At 38.6% G+C, this 17,130-nt stretch overlaps 1 protein-coding gene across 1 annotated transcript in view; it reads left to right on the top strand.

Annotated features, from left to right (window-relative positions):
• The window catches only part of CCDC148 (coiled-coil domain containing 148), a 253,948-nt gene extending 244,317 nt beyond the window's left edge, over positions 1 to 9,631 (top strand). The window contains exons 13-15 of the mRNA XM_040475151.1: positions 1,705 to 1,822; positions 4,476 to 4,616; positions 8,457 to 9,631. Coding sequence (XP_040331085.1) covers positions 1,705 to 1,822; positions 4,476 to 4,616; positions 8,457 to 8,603 — 406 coding nt within the window. The 3' untranslated portion in view covers positions 8,604 to 9,631. The remainder of the gene's footprint in view (positions 1 to 1,704; positions 1,823 to 4,475; positions 4,617 to 8,456) is intronic.
• The last annotated feature ends 7,499 nt before the right edge of the window (positions 9,632 to 17,130 follow it).

The raw sequence follows: 17,130 nt of genomic DNA, 5'->3' as shown, positions 1-17,130 counted from the left end.
GTCTTTTCCACAAGGTCCCCCAGCAGACCTTGTTTATACCTCTCTGAAGGCACTCTATACCTTGATTAGTTCTTAGGCTTGTCTTTTTGTATCCATATTAAACTACAAACTTGGAAGGGCTGTCTTCTCCATGTGCTTCCAATACCTCGCACAGTGTACAGCACACAGCAGGTATTCATGTTAGTGAGGTGAGTAGAGCAATCAAGGGAAGGAGAGAAGAGCATAGGGGCTAATTGCACAGTAGGGGGAGGGCCAGGGTCAGTGTGGGATCTGGGGCCAGTCTGCCTGGGTTTGATCTCTGGCTCTGCCACTTGCTGGGTGTGAGAACATGAGCAAATCATATCACCAGTCTATACCTCTATTTCTTTATCTTTAAAATGGGATCAATATTGGTGCCCCAACATCAGGTTGTTGTGAAATCTAACTGAGCTAAAAGACATGAAGGTTTTAGCAACAGCCTCGATGCATAGTAAACACTTCAGTTAACATCAAGATCCAGAATTAAAAGGGTCTAGTGAAGGTACATCCGTGGAAAATGCAGGTATGCACACTAAGGGCAAAGCACATCTGTGACTGATGTCTTAAAGAAAGTTAAATCTAAGCCATCAATAATGGAAGACAGAGGCAATGGCCTCATACTCCCTTGAGAACCCAAATGTCTACTTTTTTAGAAAAGACAAATCTCCTCTCTATAATTCAAAAGAAGAATAGCTTGGGCAAGAAAATGGGAAGGGAGGCTGCCTAAAAAAAGGCAGCAGAGGAGGGCTGAGTGAGTTTAGAGGTATTAAAATGGGTATTGAAATGTGCTCTGTTTTAATATCTGCTGATTTTAAGGAGAATGAAAACATAATGCTAAGGGAAAGTCATGTTTTTGCTGCCATCTACAGTCAAAGTGTAATTTTTAAACCACGCACACACCCAAAATGGGGGTTCTAGACAAAACAAGTGAAAATACAGATAAAATTTTAAGTTCTAGTATTGAGGCAATTTGGGCATATTATTATAGCATTTTATTTACTCTTCTTTCTAAAAGTATGTATATTTAATCAGTAAGGTAGCCTTTTTAACATCTCAAATTGTGTTGAAACTCCTTGAAGAAACTGCTAGAAGAATCACTCAGGAGTGAGGCTGTCCTCTGGTGGGTTGATTAGCTATAGCTGTGGCAGCTGACAGACAGTTTGAGGGTCAATACAATGATTTCAAAGGAAGAAAGAGATGGATTGGATTTTTACCCTACTTTTTCCTGCCCTGTGATCTGCAGTTCTCTCGTTATTTTAGAAATTTTTTTTTTAATTTACATTTCTTTATTTTTGAGAGACAGAGCACAAGTGGGGGAGGCGCAGAGAGAGAAGGAGACACAGAATTCAGAGCAGGATCCAGGCTCCAAGCTGTCAGCACAGAGTCCGACGTAGGCTCAAACTCACAAACCTCGAGATCATGACCTGAGCTGAAGTCAGACATTTAACTGACTGAGCCACCCAGGCACCCCAGCAGTTCTCTGGTTATTAGAATTATTATAGATTGCATTTTACACCAATGCATTTTATTGTTTGGTTATGAGAAATCAACCAAAAGCAAGTAAAGCCAAAATATGACCGTGATGTCACCTCTGAGATGCCTTCTGCCCCTATCTATGTTCCTACCCATATAATTTACACAGTTACTATGATGCTTTCCCAACTTCCTTGTGCATTATTTTTAAAGGGTTAAATATAGACAAGAATTACTGGAAAAGCGTTTGCTGGAGAAAAAAGCAGTGGCCCTCCAAGAAGCTCATGAAGAAGGCGAGAGAGAGAGGCGACTAGAAGCCCTTAGGAAACAGGTGTTTTTAATTTGGAAATTTTCATGGGTGGTTTCTAAGTGTTCTTAATAACATTATTAGTAGGGCTTAGTTACAACATCTGTGATATGAAATGTAACTTTTCCAAATTGGGACACTGATCTTCATTGCTGGGAGCAATTAGATTTATGTTGAACAATTTCCAGTTTCTTAGTATATTAAAAGAACTTTATCAGCACTTTTCAAAAGGCTCTCCCAAGATTTAAATGCATCCGTATTACCTCTCGTTTATTAGCTGAATAGTACCCATTTACAGGACTGAAACTTTACATCTAGCAGGATTTTCCGCTCCTCAAAAAACCTGGTGGAGTTTGAGCAAGACCATCATCTTAGGGGTAGAAACTTCTGTTTGGAAATCCCCTGTGGTCAGCAAACATGTGAAAAACCATTTTTTAAAAATATATACTATTTTTTGTGAGAGAATTAAAGCCTCCCATTGCATTGCCTAGTAAAAGTAGGCAAAAGTTTTTCAATTTGAGAAGTGTGATAAAATAGTTTTACTTGGTAATTTTTCAGAGGTTTTGATCTGGAAGTGATTAGTTCAACTCCTAAGCTCCAAAGCCCACTGACACCCCTACACAACTGATGGGAAATGACTGTCTGATTTCCCTTCCATGTCAGTGGAGGCAACATGGAATCTTGGATAAGAACTTGGCTTCTGGTATCCTTCAAACCTGGGTGCAACCTGGTTCATGACTTACTGGCAGAGGAAACTTAGATCATTTACTTCCCTAAGCTTCATTTCCTCCTCTGAAAAATGGGAATAATGATAGTACCTGCTTCAGAGGTTTGTAGTAATGTGTGTTCACACTTTTAAAATATTAAATATAAAACCCTCTTCTAAATGCTCTTAGGTTTTAGCTCAATCTCTACAACAACCCCATGATGTATGTATTTATTTTCGTAGTAATATTTCTATTTTATAGAAGAGGAAACAGAAGAGCCACAAGTTCCCCGAAGTCACACAGCAAGCAACTGTCAGACTGGATTCAAACCGAGGAAGTCTAGTTAAACTAGTTAAATGGCATAGTTTACAGGAAGTGTAAATGCATACCGCTATTATGTCATCATCTTTGATAAAAATAGATTACAGAAATAAATTCAAAGAGGAATGTAAGACCTGGTCATGCTAGATTCAACAAAATTTAATCATTAGCAAATAATTATACACCATGGCCTTCTGGGGACAAAACTTAATGTCAGTATTACTGTGTACATTCTTGTTCAAATATATATTTGATAACTACAGAGTCCATATGATTAGAATTCTCTCCATCTGTGAACTCTTTGAAAGAGGAAATATTTTTGCCCATTACCTGTAGCCGGTGTTTAGAACTATAGTTTAAGACATTTTGGCTAGGAAACCTATAATAATTAAAGCATATTCAACCCCCAGTTTTGTTATTACAGTTTCTAAATGGCATTAAAAATGCCATTCTCTTAATGCTAATTCTTGACTTTAGGAATTAACAGGCAGGTGTTACTAATGGTGCATATAATTTACAAAATTAGTGGCTTCTTTCATTAGGATACAGGTTTGAATGATTTCAATTATCATAAAGGACAAGGGCATTTAGGTTCAAATGACTCTACGGTTTTTCAGTAGAAGGGGAAACAATGGTTTACAATAGTCCCTGGAAATCTCATTGCTGAACACAATGGAGATTCACCCATCTTGCCCAATAATGCCAACATAACTCAACTTAATGCATGAATAATATACTTTAGAATGATCTTGATCATATTAAACTTTCTTTTTTTTTTTTCAACGTTTATTTATTTTTGGGACAGAGAGAGACAGAGCATGAACGGGGGAGGGGCAGAGAGAGAGGGAAACACAGAATCGGAAACAGGCTCCAGGCTCTGAGCCATCAGCCCAGAGCCCGATGCGGGGCTCCAACTCACGGACCGCGAGATCGTGACCTGGCTGAAGTCGGACGCTTAACCGACTGCGCCACCCAGGCGCCCCGATCATATTAAACTTTCTAGAAAGCTTTGTGGAGTTGTCATCATGACCATATATTGCTAGTAGTTAAAAATTAATGTTTTTTATCTTTGGTTACTTTTTAAGGTAGTTCAATATATAGATTTTCTTTATAAGATTTCCTATGACTTAGTACCAGAAAAATACATTTTTATCTAAATTTAATCATAACTGTGATAACTCAATCAGTAGCAAACCATATATATTATAGCCTTTTAAAATGTTTTGTTTTTAAACCATTAGCTCCTTTGGGGATCTCTATGACTGGCCTGGCTTAATATTTTGTCTGTCCTTCCTTCTTGGGTTTTATCTTTATTTTATTTTTTTTTTCAACGTTTATTTATTTTTGGGACAGAGAGAGACAGAGCATGAACGGGGGAGGGGCAGAGAGAGAAGGAGACACAGAATCGGGAACAGGCTCCAGGCTCTGAGCCATCAGCCCAGAGCCTGACGCGGGGCTGGAACTCACGGACCGTGAGATCGTGACCTGGCTGAAGTCGGACGCTTAACCGACTGCGCCACCCAGGCGCCCCTTGGGTTTTATCTTTAATAATATTTCCTACCTTTAATGGACATTGAACATTAGTAGTGCTCCCCAGAAGTAGTTAGCTTGTATCGTAATCCAAATAGCCATGCTTTTTCTTCTTTTAGGTTGCTATTGTTGCTCAATTTGATCCTGTTAGAATGGTGTCAGACACAATGGCATCAAAAGCAAGAATGGGTATTGGAACTGAAGAAGAATTTATTCTTCAAAAGCCACTCTTTACATTGAATACATACAATGAATACCAGGTAATTGTGGGAATTAGCATGATTGATGCAAAGCCATGATGATAAAAAGATTTATAGAAGTGTGTGTTTTGGGTTAAAAATTATTTTCAATATTTACATTTGAATACCATGTGGATTCACTTAATTTTTACTGCTAAATGATAGCACGCAATTACTGCATGATTCTTAGCCCTGTAAAATAGTTGATAGGTGACCATAGAACAGTTTGTCTGAACATATTATAAATCTGTCATTGAAAATTATTTTTAAAATTGACATTTCTGCATTAAAATATCTTTAAAATTTACAAAATTTTACTTTAAAGTTGTGTTTAATGTTCTATTTTAAGTGTTTCTCTATCATTCAGAATTTGTTTAATGTTAAATTCATGATATAAATCCTACTAAGGCAACAACTGATGACACTGATACAAGACAAAGCAGAGGGAAGCTTTCAGAAATTAAAATGAACTGAAGATAATACATCAGAGCTAATGATAAAAGAAAACATTTTCTGTGGAAAAGTATTAAGGTGTTATTTAACCATTTCTAGGAACTTCTGACTCCTTTTAGTCTGTTCCTGTAACTGAGAAGGGATTTTAAAAAGTACTTTCAGGGGTGCTTGGGTGGCTCAGTTGGTTAGGTGACCAACTTCGGCTCAGGTCATGATCTCACAGTTCGTGAGTTTGAGCCCCGCGTTGGGCTCTGTGCTGACAGCTCAGATTCTGTGTCTTCAGATTCTGTGTCTCCCCTCTCTCTACCCCTCCTCTGCTCACACTGTGTCTCTCAATAATAAATAAACGTTAAAAAAGTTAAAAAAGTCTTTTCAGATGGATGGAAGGCAGGGAGGGAGGACAGATGAATGAATGGATATCACTGATATTAAGGGAGAAAGTAGTTCTCCCTAGTTTGTTAATTTTGCAAGTCTAAGGAGAGAAGCTGGACACTTAGTTAATTATTTACAGAGTAGGAAACTTCATCCATTCACCCATTGACAGATCAAGTGTGCCTCTCCTATGTGCTGTATACTTCGCTAAGAAATAAAAAAGATGAACAGTTCATTTATCAATTGGACAATATTTACGGAACGTATTCTATATCTGGCACAGTGGAGTTGCCAGGGCTACATCCTGAACAAGACTGACTTACTCTGTTGAAGGAAGTGAGCAGGGCATCTGGGTTAGGAGGGAAGGTAGCATGTGTGAGAATAACACCCCTGGGGTGAGACTACTTCCATGGTGGAGGTCTAAGGCCTGTAGCGGCACGAAGGGAACCAAAAGAAATGCAGACTAGGGAAGTCGGACCAAGTGTTGAAGAGGAAACTAAGCTACATCTTAGTCGAGGATTTTTGGCAGCAGTAACAACATTTTTTCCAGGTTGATTTAAATTAAAACCAAAAAACTCAGCTGGGAGGAGGGGTTGGGCGAAAGGAAAGGGATTAATTATAAGGATGCAAGTGTATCTCCAGAAGCCAAAGCAGGAAGGGCAGCTGGGGCTGGCAAAGAATTGAAGTCAAACTGGAAAGCTCTCAGGTACCTGGGCTGAGGAAATAAGGTTTTCACCAAGCAGAGGAGGGTGGAAAGAGGCCCTTACTGGCGTGTCTTCAGTGTAAAGGTACACGGCAAGGGTGGGTGCTAGGAGATGAGATTGGACACATAGGTTAGGGTCAGACTGAAAAGTATAGTAGCTTTTGCTTGCTAAGATGTTATCCTGTGAGCACAGGTGAGACTTAGAAGCAGGTGAATTATATACTCAGATATGCTTAGCAACGTATCCTGGATGGAAAATTGGTGGGGGTGGGAGCGGGGGTCAGAGTCTTTTAAGATGGCAAAGTCCTCATAAATGTGGGAGGGTGTGGCATGAATGGCTCTGGCTGAGAGGAGGGAGTAATGAAAGTGAGGATGATTCTAAGCCGGGCAGCGAGTGGTACTGAGAAGAGCCTGCATTTTGGATTCAAATCTACATCTGCTATTTACTGGCTATGGACTTGTGTAAGCTATTAACATCTTTATGTCTTGTTTACTTCATCTGTAAAATAATAATTTGTAAGGTTCTTATGAGGATTAGGATAATAAATGTCAATTGCCTAGGATATTGCCTGGCATCTACAAGTAATTCAGTAAATTACAGTCATTATGTGTGGCTGCCATTAACCATATAAGAATACAGAAGTAAAAACAGACTTCGGGGAAGAGTATTTATTTTGTTCATGTCATGATTAGGGTGAAGATGTCTAGAACACGTTTACAAGAATCTGATTGGTTGCTTCTGGGGAGGTGATTTGGGGAAATGCAGGTCAACTTTCCAGGGAGATCTCCATTTCACTTGATACCTATTCTAAAAATAGGATAAGGCGATCTTTTAAACCTCACAGACCCAAAGCTGAGAAGACAGGTGAATCCAGAAAAAATTAGGGAGTACACAGGCAGAGCATGAATCCTTGGAAGTGGATAAGGGTGACTACAGAGATTGTATCTAGAAGAGGAGAGACTAATGCTCAAAATATATTGCTTCTCAGACACAAATCTCTGTATTATTTTCGACTTGTGTGCAATCATTGCTCCCCGTCCCTGTACCTCATCAGTTGCCAAATTCTCTTGATTCTTCCCTTCATAGTGTTTCCGAAAGTTCTCTCTTCCTTGCTACCAGCCAAGTTTAGTTATTTATTACTTCACGTTTAGACAATTGTAGTAGACTTCTGCTACTCCAGTGTTCTACCCAAACTGCCCTGATCCTGAATTGACCTATTTCACCTCTGAGTTTGCATGTGCCTTCCTTTTTTGGCTGTCTCTCTTCTTCCCCTTTTTGGCTGTCTTCTTTTGCTTCATAGAAGAATAGGGTGGACTTTACAGTTAGCTCACGTGCTCCTCCTCACCTGAGGTCATCCTAGTCTAACCCGCACCAGGAGATGTACTTCTGTGATCTTCTATCCTTGGAACATCAGTCACATGTGCCACCAGCTGTAGTTATCTGTATACCTTCTTACTGCCCCTATTGGTTTAAGAGCTTCTTGAAGGAGGGCTGCTTTCAACAGCTTGCTATCCCATCCTCTAGGGGGACTTGAAGTCCGTGTAAAATGCCTCATTAGCTAAAATCCATATGTGGTTACCTTATTGCAAGCAGCGTCTGTTGACATTTAATATTCATGGAAGGAGGGGAAGAGGAATAAGGTCCAATCAGCTATAAATGAAAATAGAAATTGAGCTACTCATATTTCCATTGCCACTTAGAACCACATTGGTGGAGACATTTTCTAATTCTGCTTGAAATAGAAATCAGCCTTGGAGAGTTCGATTGATTTTGTTTTTTAAGTAGAGGCCATGTGTTTAAACATAATTTACATATTTCAGAATGATGGAGAAATTAGAATGTCTGGTTAAAGACGAATGTACCAAGAGTGTGGTTTAGATTTATTTTAATCAATGATTGTCTATATTTTGTAATTCTAGCTATGAATAAATAATGAATCAATGAATAGTACTGAAAGTAAGCTTTTTTTTACTCCATCTTTTTAATAATATCAATATGTTGTATTTTGACTAATCTAGTATAATATTCTCTGTATCTTATCTCGGAAGCCACAGATGTACTGGAAAATGATAATGTCAAGAACATTTGGACATTTTCAGTAAAAACAAAACAAAAAAAAAAAACCCAACCCTCTCCCCCTAAAAAACAGCAACAGAATATAGTCACTATATACACAAAGTTTATTGTCATCTAGTCATCTACCCAGAAGAAACAAATTATATAGCTTGAGCAAGTATAGAACTAAATGATAAATTTTACTTTAGTTCAACGAATTGCTACTTATTTAAATTGTATTTTATTTCTACAGATAATTTCTTTTTTCTTTCTACAGATAATTTCTGACCCTAGACTCCGTTTTGAGTTAGCAGTTCGAGAAGCTGGACTTCATAAAACATTTTATGCCAGAGAGATATTACCAAAAATCAGTCCTCAAAAACCTCCAAGAAAGGACATGGAGTCTACTGTATTTAAAATCTAGAGTTCTTCTGTAAATCCTATTATATGTAAACAAGATTTTTCTTTGAATACATTTATATAGATAACAATTACTACTTTCCAAAAAATTTTAAAATATCAGACATAGAAATCAAAGCATTCATTAACACAACTTTGTCTTTTATGACTCTTAGAATTTCATGCACTATTTCCTATATCTTTGTTATGTCTGATAGTACTGAATTCAGCAAGACTATGGAACATAATCATAATGCATATGATACATATATTGTTCAGTAAGCTGCATATTGGAGATTGCATTATCCCATGAAAAGACCTTAAAATAACCATTTTCAGGAATTACAATTTATGTTGCTACTACCTGCTAAGGTTCATTTCTGCTTGTTATTTCAGAATTTGACTTTTTAATTATGGAAGCTCCATTATCATTAATACTTCTATTTCTTGATTATTATAAGAGGAGACTCAACCTTTTTCTAAATTTAGAAACCAATTTGGTGTACCATGTTTACTGCAAACCAATCATCCAAACAATTTCATTTTGCAAATTAGCCTTTAAAAATAAATTAGAAATTAGGAACAGCACTTCAAGCATGGGAATATCTGTTTGGGCTTAGAAAAAAATGTATTTGTGTGGTTGTTTAGAAAGAATATTTTACAATTTATAATATTTCAAATGTTATCAAAAATTCCAAATTATTTAATATCTAGATGGTTTTATACATAAGGAGCATTTCAAATAAATATCAACCATATATGTCTACTTTAAAAACTTGGTTAATCAGAATCACAAGTCAGTGTTGTTGGAAGTTGCCATTATTACTGTTAAGACTACCTCCCCCACATTCTTTTTCTTTCTATTGCAACTTCCTGCCATTTCCTCCCTACTTCTAGCCCAGAATTGCTATTATTGGAGTAATGCAAAAAAAAAAGACCAGTCTGACTGGTGGAATATTAGGTTTCATGATTATTCCCAACATGCTGGGAATAAATAATGCAGCAAGCCCAGCTCATCAGAATAAACCTTCACAAGAGATTCTGTGGACAAAATCTGTATCTACAATTCATTATAATGCCCTCTCCATTCAACCTTTTGCATCATCACATCTCCTAATTGGAAGAGGAGAAGGAATCATGAACAAGACTCAGGGCAGTGGGCAGTAGCAACATTCTTGAGGATGTCTCCCACCATCACAATATTCCTTTAAGGGTCCTCGCTTTACTTGATGTGAAGCCCCAGACCATAAACCATGAAAGCCCTGCTTTATCAGAGCACATCCTCTCTATGTTGCAAGACATATTGTAGTCCTGTTTCTCTAATGTCTCTCTAATGTCTCTCCTTTCTTATCTGTGTGGATGTTATTCTTCTTAATCTGTTTTTACGTTAACTTTAAGATCTGATTCTTCTTTTTGCTCATTTATACTCAAAATTTGTCTTCTTCAACTTTTAGAAATAGTTGTGACTCAAGATAACCCTTCTAACTTCATAGCTCTACAGTTCTCTCTTTTGTTATATTTGTGTATGTTCAAAAAATTTGCAGCTTACTTTCTGGAGATATTTCCTCCCCTAGTTTTATCTGGACCTGTTATTTCCTTTGACTTTGCTGTTCCTGTGGTGCTCAATTTGGATTTTCCTTGCAACATTTTCTCATCATGGGACTTTGTCCTAGAAGTGAGTTTTGACTACCTGGTCTGGGATTTCATGGGGCCCAGATTTCTGTGGCCCCTTCAGAGTTCACTGCAAACACTTTGTACTCATTCATTATCAGAGTGTAAAACCCCCTCTTAATTTTATCAGAAGCTTCCAGTGAGTACTTCTTGGCTCTTTAGAGATCTCAAGTCCATCTGATGTCCCTTGCTTCCCTCTGTCCTGCAAAGGTGTTGGTACAATCAATTCTTATAGCTGTCAGTGGTTGCTCTTTATCCATTCATAATTTGTAGTTTATGGGAGAACCTTGTCACTGTCACTGTTGAAGATTATCTCCATTGGTGTTTGGCTTTATTCTGCTTTTTGTTTCTTTTTATAGGCTGCTCTGAGGAGATTAAAAAATCACCCCACTTCTGCTGTCATCTTCCCAGAATCCTTCCAAACCGAATTATTGATCCTAATGGCCTTTCATGCACTAAATATGCCCACTGCATCTCCGTAATGATGCCACCATCCACCACATATACAAATCTGAAATCCGAGAGTCACTCATACTGCCCTCCTCTCCCTCATTTGAAGTATCTAATCTATCAAAACCTACTGACTTTCTGGCTTCTATACTGCAACCATACATCCAATGGAAGATATTTGCCGTGTTTTGTGACTTTCTAGCCACACCATTTTCACATTCGGGGATTATTCCACATTATCTACCCCTCTTCCAGAGGAGAAGCTAGCCCCTCAGTTTTCCTGGTTCTCATGATATATTCTATGGCAATCAAATGAACCTATTTGAGATTTCACTCATAAGAGAGCTATGTGAGAAGGTAAGAATCCATTTTCTGGAAAGGCTGGCAGTAGAGGCTTTCAGCTTTGGGGGGTCATAGCTGCAGAGCTATTAGTATCTAGCACTCAGGGGAGGTGATGCTAATAGAGGTGTGTGGGACTACCAGAGCAGCCGTGGGTCTCTGTGAAGCTGTTGCCTAACGAGTATTTGGCTAACCTCAAACACACACTCTCTGGTCTCCCAGAAATACCTAACACTCTTTAACAAATTGCTTTTCTGTTTATACTAGCTTAAATGGGTTTGCTACTTTGGATGCAGAGATACACTGATCTTTTTGCAGTTCCTGTTATGCACCAACCACAGCCTCATGCTCTCCAGTGATAATCCCTCTGTCTCTGTAATCTGTTCTCTCAATTACCATTTCCCTTCTCTTCAGAAAGTAGGAAGAAGAGAACATTTCAGGCTTTTTTTTTTTTTTTTTTAATGTCACCTTAATTGCTGAGTACTGTTTTTCACAGCAATGATTTTCACTCTAAGGAGAGGCCTACTAAAAATTACTTTCAGGCACCTGGGTGGCTCAGTTGGTAAAGCATCTGACTCTTGATTTCGGCTTAGGTCATGATCTCAGAGTTGTGAGATTGAGCCCCATGTTGGACTCTGGGGTGAGCGTGGAGTCTGCTTACGATTCTCTCTCTCTCTCTCTCTCTCTCTCTCTCTCTCTCTCTCTCTTCCTCTTTCTGTCTCCTTCTCTCTCTCTCTTCCTCCCTCCTCTTGTCTCTCTCCCTGCTTGTGCTCTGTCTCTCTCAAAAAAATTACTTTCTCTCTCCCCCCAAAATTCATTCTATCTTCCCATATCCAAAGTCCCATATAGTATTTTTTTTAATTTACATCCAAGTTAGTTAGCATATAGGGCAACAATGATTTCAGGAGTAGATTCCTTAATGCCTCTTACCCATTCAGCCCATCCCCCCTTTCATGACCCCTCCAGTAACCCTCTGTTTGTTCTCCATATTTAAAAGTCTCTTATGTTTTGTCCCCCTCCCTGTTTTTATATTATTTTTGCTTCCCTTCCCTTGTGTTCATCTGTTCTGTGTCTTAAAGTTGGCATATGAGTGAAGTCATATGATATTTGTCTTTCTCTTACTGTCTAATTTAGCTTAGCATAATATCCTCCAGTTCCATCCACATAGTTGCAAATGACAAGATTTCATTCTTTTTGATTGCCAAGTAATACTCCATTGTATATATATACCAAATCTTCTTTATCCATTCATCCATCAATGGACATTCAGGCTCTTTCCATACTTTGGCTATTGTTGATAGTGCTGCTATAAACATTGGGGTGCATGTGTCCCTTCAAAACAGCACATATCCCTTGGATAAATACCTAGTAGTGCAATTTCTGGGTCGCAGGGTGGTTCCATCCGTACAGTATTTTTAAATGGGACACTTGGGTGGCTCAGTTGGTTAAGCATCCGACTCTTGATATCAGCTCAGGTCATGATCGTGGTTCATGATCTCAAGCCCATTTTGGGCTTCATGGTAACAGGTCGAAGCCTGCTTAGGATTCTCTTTTCCTCTCTCCCTGCTACCTCTCTGAAAATAAATAAACATTAAAAAAAAAAAGCATGAAGAAGCTGGAGCTTCCTCTACCTGGTATATATTTGGTTATTTTCTATGGAGCCCACATTTTCTTGGGTTTTATTTTGCCATCATTAAAGCAGCTCCATCATCTCCTTAGCTGTGCTAGATTTTAATTCTAGGACACAGGTAAAGTATGAAGTCATTTTGAAGGTAAAAGACATTAAAAAAAATATTTTTTAACATGTATTCATTTCTGAGAGAGACAGAGTGTGCATGCAGAAAGAGAGGGAGGCACAGAATCCAAAACAGGCTCCAGGCTCTGAACTGTCAACACAGAGCCCAATGTGGGGCTCGAACCCATGAACCATGAGATCATGACCTGAGCCGAAGTCAGATGCTTAACCGACTGAGCCACCCAGGAACCTCAAAAGGAAAAGACAGTTTTAAAGAAACTTGGATAAATTAGAGACTTTTTAAGATCAAGACTCTGTTTGCCTGGAGAACTTATGAGGAGAATCTAAGATACAGAATTTTAAAGATCTCCATCAAATCCCAGGAATGATGGAGTTTGACCTAAGGTGGAAAAAAGATCTGAGATTTCTACTGTTTTTGACATCTGATCGATTTGTTTTGGAAAAATGGTATATGCTTCATGATGCATTTGAAGATGAACACTTGCTAGATTACTGCTGAGTACCAGAGAGGTCCTGAGGGGGAGTTTCCAGGAACTTAGACATTAAGCATTTAGGAACAGTGAATATTGCACTTTGAGACTCAGTGTGAGACTTGATTATAATAATAGAATCCATGAGCTGCATGACTTCATGGAATCAAGTCTCAATCCCTAGAGAGGAATGTGGTATTGAATATGTTCTGTTCTTGTCATGTTTTTAAAATCTCCAGAAAGATGTTTTCCAACCTCTACAGCAATTCCTCTTTTTACACTAGCAAGTGCCTATGTCTTTTGCTTGCCCACCTCAACAGCAGTTGGGTCTAACTTTTTCAATGCTTTGCCTGATTCAGGTTTGCATTGAAGTACATGTTTTAATGTCACTGTTAAGCTTTACTAATTTTACCAAATGCCGTTTGTCCCCCCTCTGAGCGAATGTGTTATTTTGTATGTGGGAATGTAAGTGTGGGGAAAGAGGAGTTGCATTATTTCCCTCTGTTTTGCACATTTTCCCAGACATGTCAATATTACTTAGCACCCCATATGCTTAAAGCTCCTAATATTTATAAATAATTTCAAAAACAACTTGCTTACATTTCTTTAGACATTTTATAAATATTGTATTAATCTGAAATGCTTACCTTCACAGTATATTTAAAACAAATGCTGCAAAAATTGTCCTATTCATATTGAAATATTATAAACTAAATTTGGGAAGCTTATTAAAAGTAATATTTATTTTTAAACTTACTGAAATGAAACAATATGTTACTTGAAATTGAAAACAATTGACTTGCTAAGGGAAATCCAGCATAATACAACATGAATTTATGTCCACATGGATTAGGATCCTGCTATCTGGAAAGAAAAAACACAGATACTGTGAAAAGGATATGTTTTCATCCATGTTGTTATATCAATATAACATAGTTGCTTAAAAGGACCAGCAGAAGCCTTGGAGCTTTCTTATTTTTATGTTTCTAGATAATTTTCTTTTTTTCCTCCACTTTCTCAGTCCAAATCTATAGTTTAAATCAGTTCAACAAATATTTACTGAAATTGTGGCATAAAACAAAATCTCTGCAACCGTTAAAAAGAATGAGGATTGTCATGATGGCTGCACAGCTCTGAATATTCTAAAAACCATTGAATGGGTGACGGCAGGCTGTGTGAATTGTATCTCAATAAAACTGGTTTTTTTGTTTTTGTTTTTGTTTTTGTTTTTTTTTTTTTTTTTTTTTTTTTTTTTTTCAGAAAAGAACAAGGAGAGGGGTGCCTGGTTGGCTCAGTTGAGCATCTGGCTCTTGATTTTGGCTCAGGTCATTACCTTGGGGTCATGGGGTCATGGGATCAAGCCCACGCTGAGCATGGAGCCTGCTTGAGATTCTCTCTTCCTCTCTCTCTGCCCCTCTTCCTCACTCACACCCCCCCAAGATAAAAAATAAAAAATGAATTAAAAAAGAACAAGGAGAGGTACATGGCCCTTTATGAGAAGAGAACCAAAATATATTGTATAGATGAGAGGTGTGGGCAACAACAGAAAAATACATATAGAATGGTCTTATTTATGTAAAAAAAATACAAATTTCTGGAAGGATGTAGAAAGAACTGTCAGCAACTGTTACTTTTCGGCCATTGGAATGGGAAGTTTGGGTGGGGTAGCAACCAGAGGAGACTTCTATGCTGTTTTGGTGTTTACAATGAGATTGTAGTATTTTCATAATTTTATCTCTTTATTTTTATAATTTTAAGGCTGACTATTTTATAGGGTGCTATGTATCAGATGCTGAGGAATCTAAGAGTTCCAGAGCCTGCATGATGAGCTCTGGTGATGAGCTCGGTGATGAGCAATGCACGGCAAAGGCTTGAGGTGGATAGGAGTCAGTAAGTGATTATTGACTCCATGACAAAATGGGTAAATGGATGGATGGGTGAACTGTAAGAGTTTTGTCTTTCTATGGCATAACCAACTAACAAGTAATTATTGCTACTCTGAATAAGTATAAATATATAGGGTAGAAAAACACAGTTTAGAATAAACCCCTTCTTTTCCCAAAGTAGGCTCAGAATATGGCTTGAGGAGGGGTGCCTGGGTGGCTTAGTGGGTTAAGTGACTGACTCTTGATTTCAGCTCAAGTCATGATCTCACAGTTCATGAGTTCAACCCCGGTGTTGGGCTCTGCACTGACAGTGCAGAGCATGCTTGAGATTCTCATTCTCTCTGTCTTTCTGCCTCTCTCTGCCCCTTTCATGTGCTTTCTCTCTCTCTCTCTCTCTCTCTCTCTCTTTTTCTCCTCTCAAAAAGAAACATTTAAAAAAAATATGGCTGAGGAAATGAAACCTCTCCTATATTTAAGAAAAATACAAGTAAAATGCAGTAGACACGAGAGGACTACAAAACAAGGCATTCTTATCTTTCTTGCTACCCTCATTTCTTGTGCTCCAACGCCTCAGCTTCTTGAGACATTGGCACAGCTTGTGTCTTCTCCATTCCTTCCCTGCCATTGCTTCCCATCTTATGCAGAGAGATGAGAAAGGACTAGGAAGTGAGGGGAACAGAGAGGGTAGATCAGTTTGAATGGGTGCAAAGGTTTGTGTCAAGGGGTAAAAGGGAATGTTATAGTAAACATTGTGCAGCACATAGATAAGTATGAGGTTAAAACATGAAATTGGGACACCATTGCAGAGGACTTCTATGGTTGATCATGATGCAAACTGCCCTCCTGGAGAACTGGAAAATCTCCTAATCTCCTACAAAGGTACAAATGAAGGAAATTGCATAACCTGTAGTTTAGACACAGGAAAAAAGGTGGTTGAATGATAGGCAGCAAGAATATGGGGACCCAGAGCTCAGACATTGGGCATAGATTATTGTCCTAAGTGATGTGACTTGCTGAGTGGCTTTACAAGGTAGGAGAAGTTTTTTTGGGGGTGATAATGCAAACCTTTCATAGTTAAGAATGAATTTCTGGGTGCCCTTTTGTTCAAATCTGGCAAGCTTTTTTTTTTTTTTTTTAAATTTTTTTTTTCAACGTTTTTTTATTTATTTATGGGACAGACAGAGACAGAGCATGAACGGGGGAGGGGCAGAGAGAGAGGGAGACACAGAATCAGAAACAGGCTCCAGGCTCCAAGCCATCAGCCCAGAGCCTGATGCGGGGCTCGAACTCACGGACCGTGAGATCGTGACCTGGCTGAAGTCGGACGCTTAACCGACTGCGCCACCCAGGCGCCCCGGCAAGCTTTTTTTTATCCCTGCAGGCTGCTGACCATTGTCACCTCTGTGGTCTGATGACAAAAATGATATATCATTCAGATGTTTCCTTTGTGCTGTCTGTGCACTCTTTAGGCTTGATAAAGCTAGAAAGCAGTCAATATTGCTATGTGAATTTCATTTCTGTCATTCTCTAACTCAACCCCGTATTCTCAGACACAAGCCCATGGCCCCTTGAATAACAGCCTAAGGTGTTCAAACCTTATCATGCAGACAATACTAAATAGTTAAGTTTTCTTAGGCAGAGACACAAAGACAATGTTTCTGGAAGGCTAACATGAGAGCAGAACACAAGTTGGATAGAAGTAGGGAGATGACTGGGTTTGGGGGGAGACCTTGATGATAAGCTAGACTATATCAGGTGTGAGATGATGTGAATGTGGGGAAGAGTGGAATCTATTAATTTAGGGGGAAAACTGAACTCTGAGCTCACCCATTCCTTTTGCTTTTATAAACTTCCTTTAGACCATACCCAGTGAACCATGGCTCCTAGTAGTCATGCCCTTCTGTAGTCTGCTCCCTCCACATTGAATCTGGGTGACCTTGTGACTTCTTAATCCAATATAATGGGCAGAAATGACGCTGT

The sequence above is a fragment of the Herpailurus yagouaroundi genome, unplaced genomic scaffold (genome assembly GCF_014898765.1).
Source record: "Herpailurus yagouaroundi ecotype Mexico unplaced genomic scaffold, PumYag 140, whole genome shotgun sequence".
In the NCBI taxonomy this organism is placed as follows: Eukaryota; Metazoa; Chordata; class Mammalia; order Carnivora; family Felidae; genus Herpailurus; species Herpailurus yagouaroundi.
Note: the sequence above shows the minus strand (reverse complement) of the source record. Positions and strands in the feature narration are given on the sequence as shown.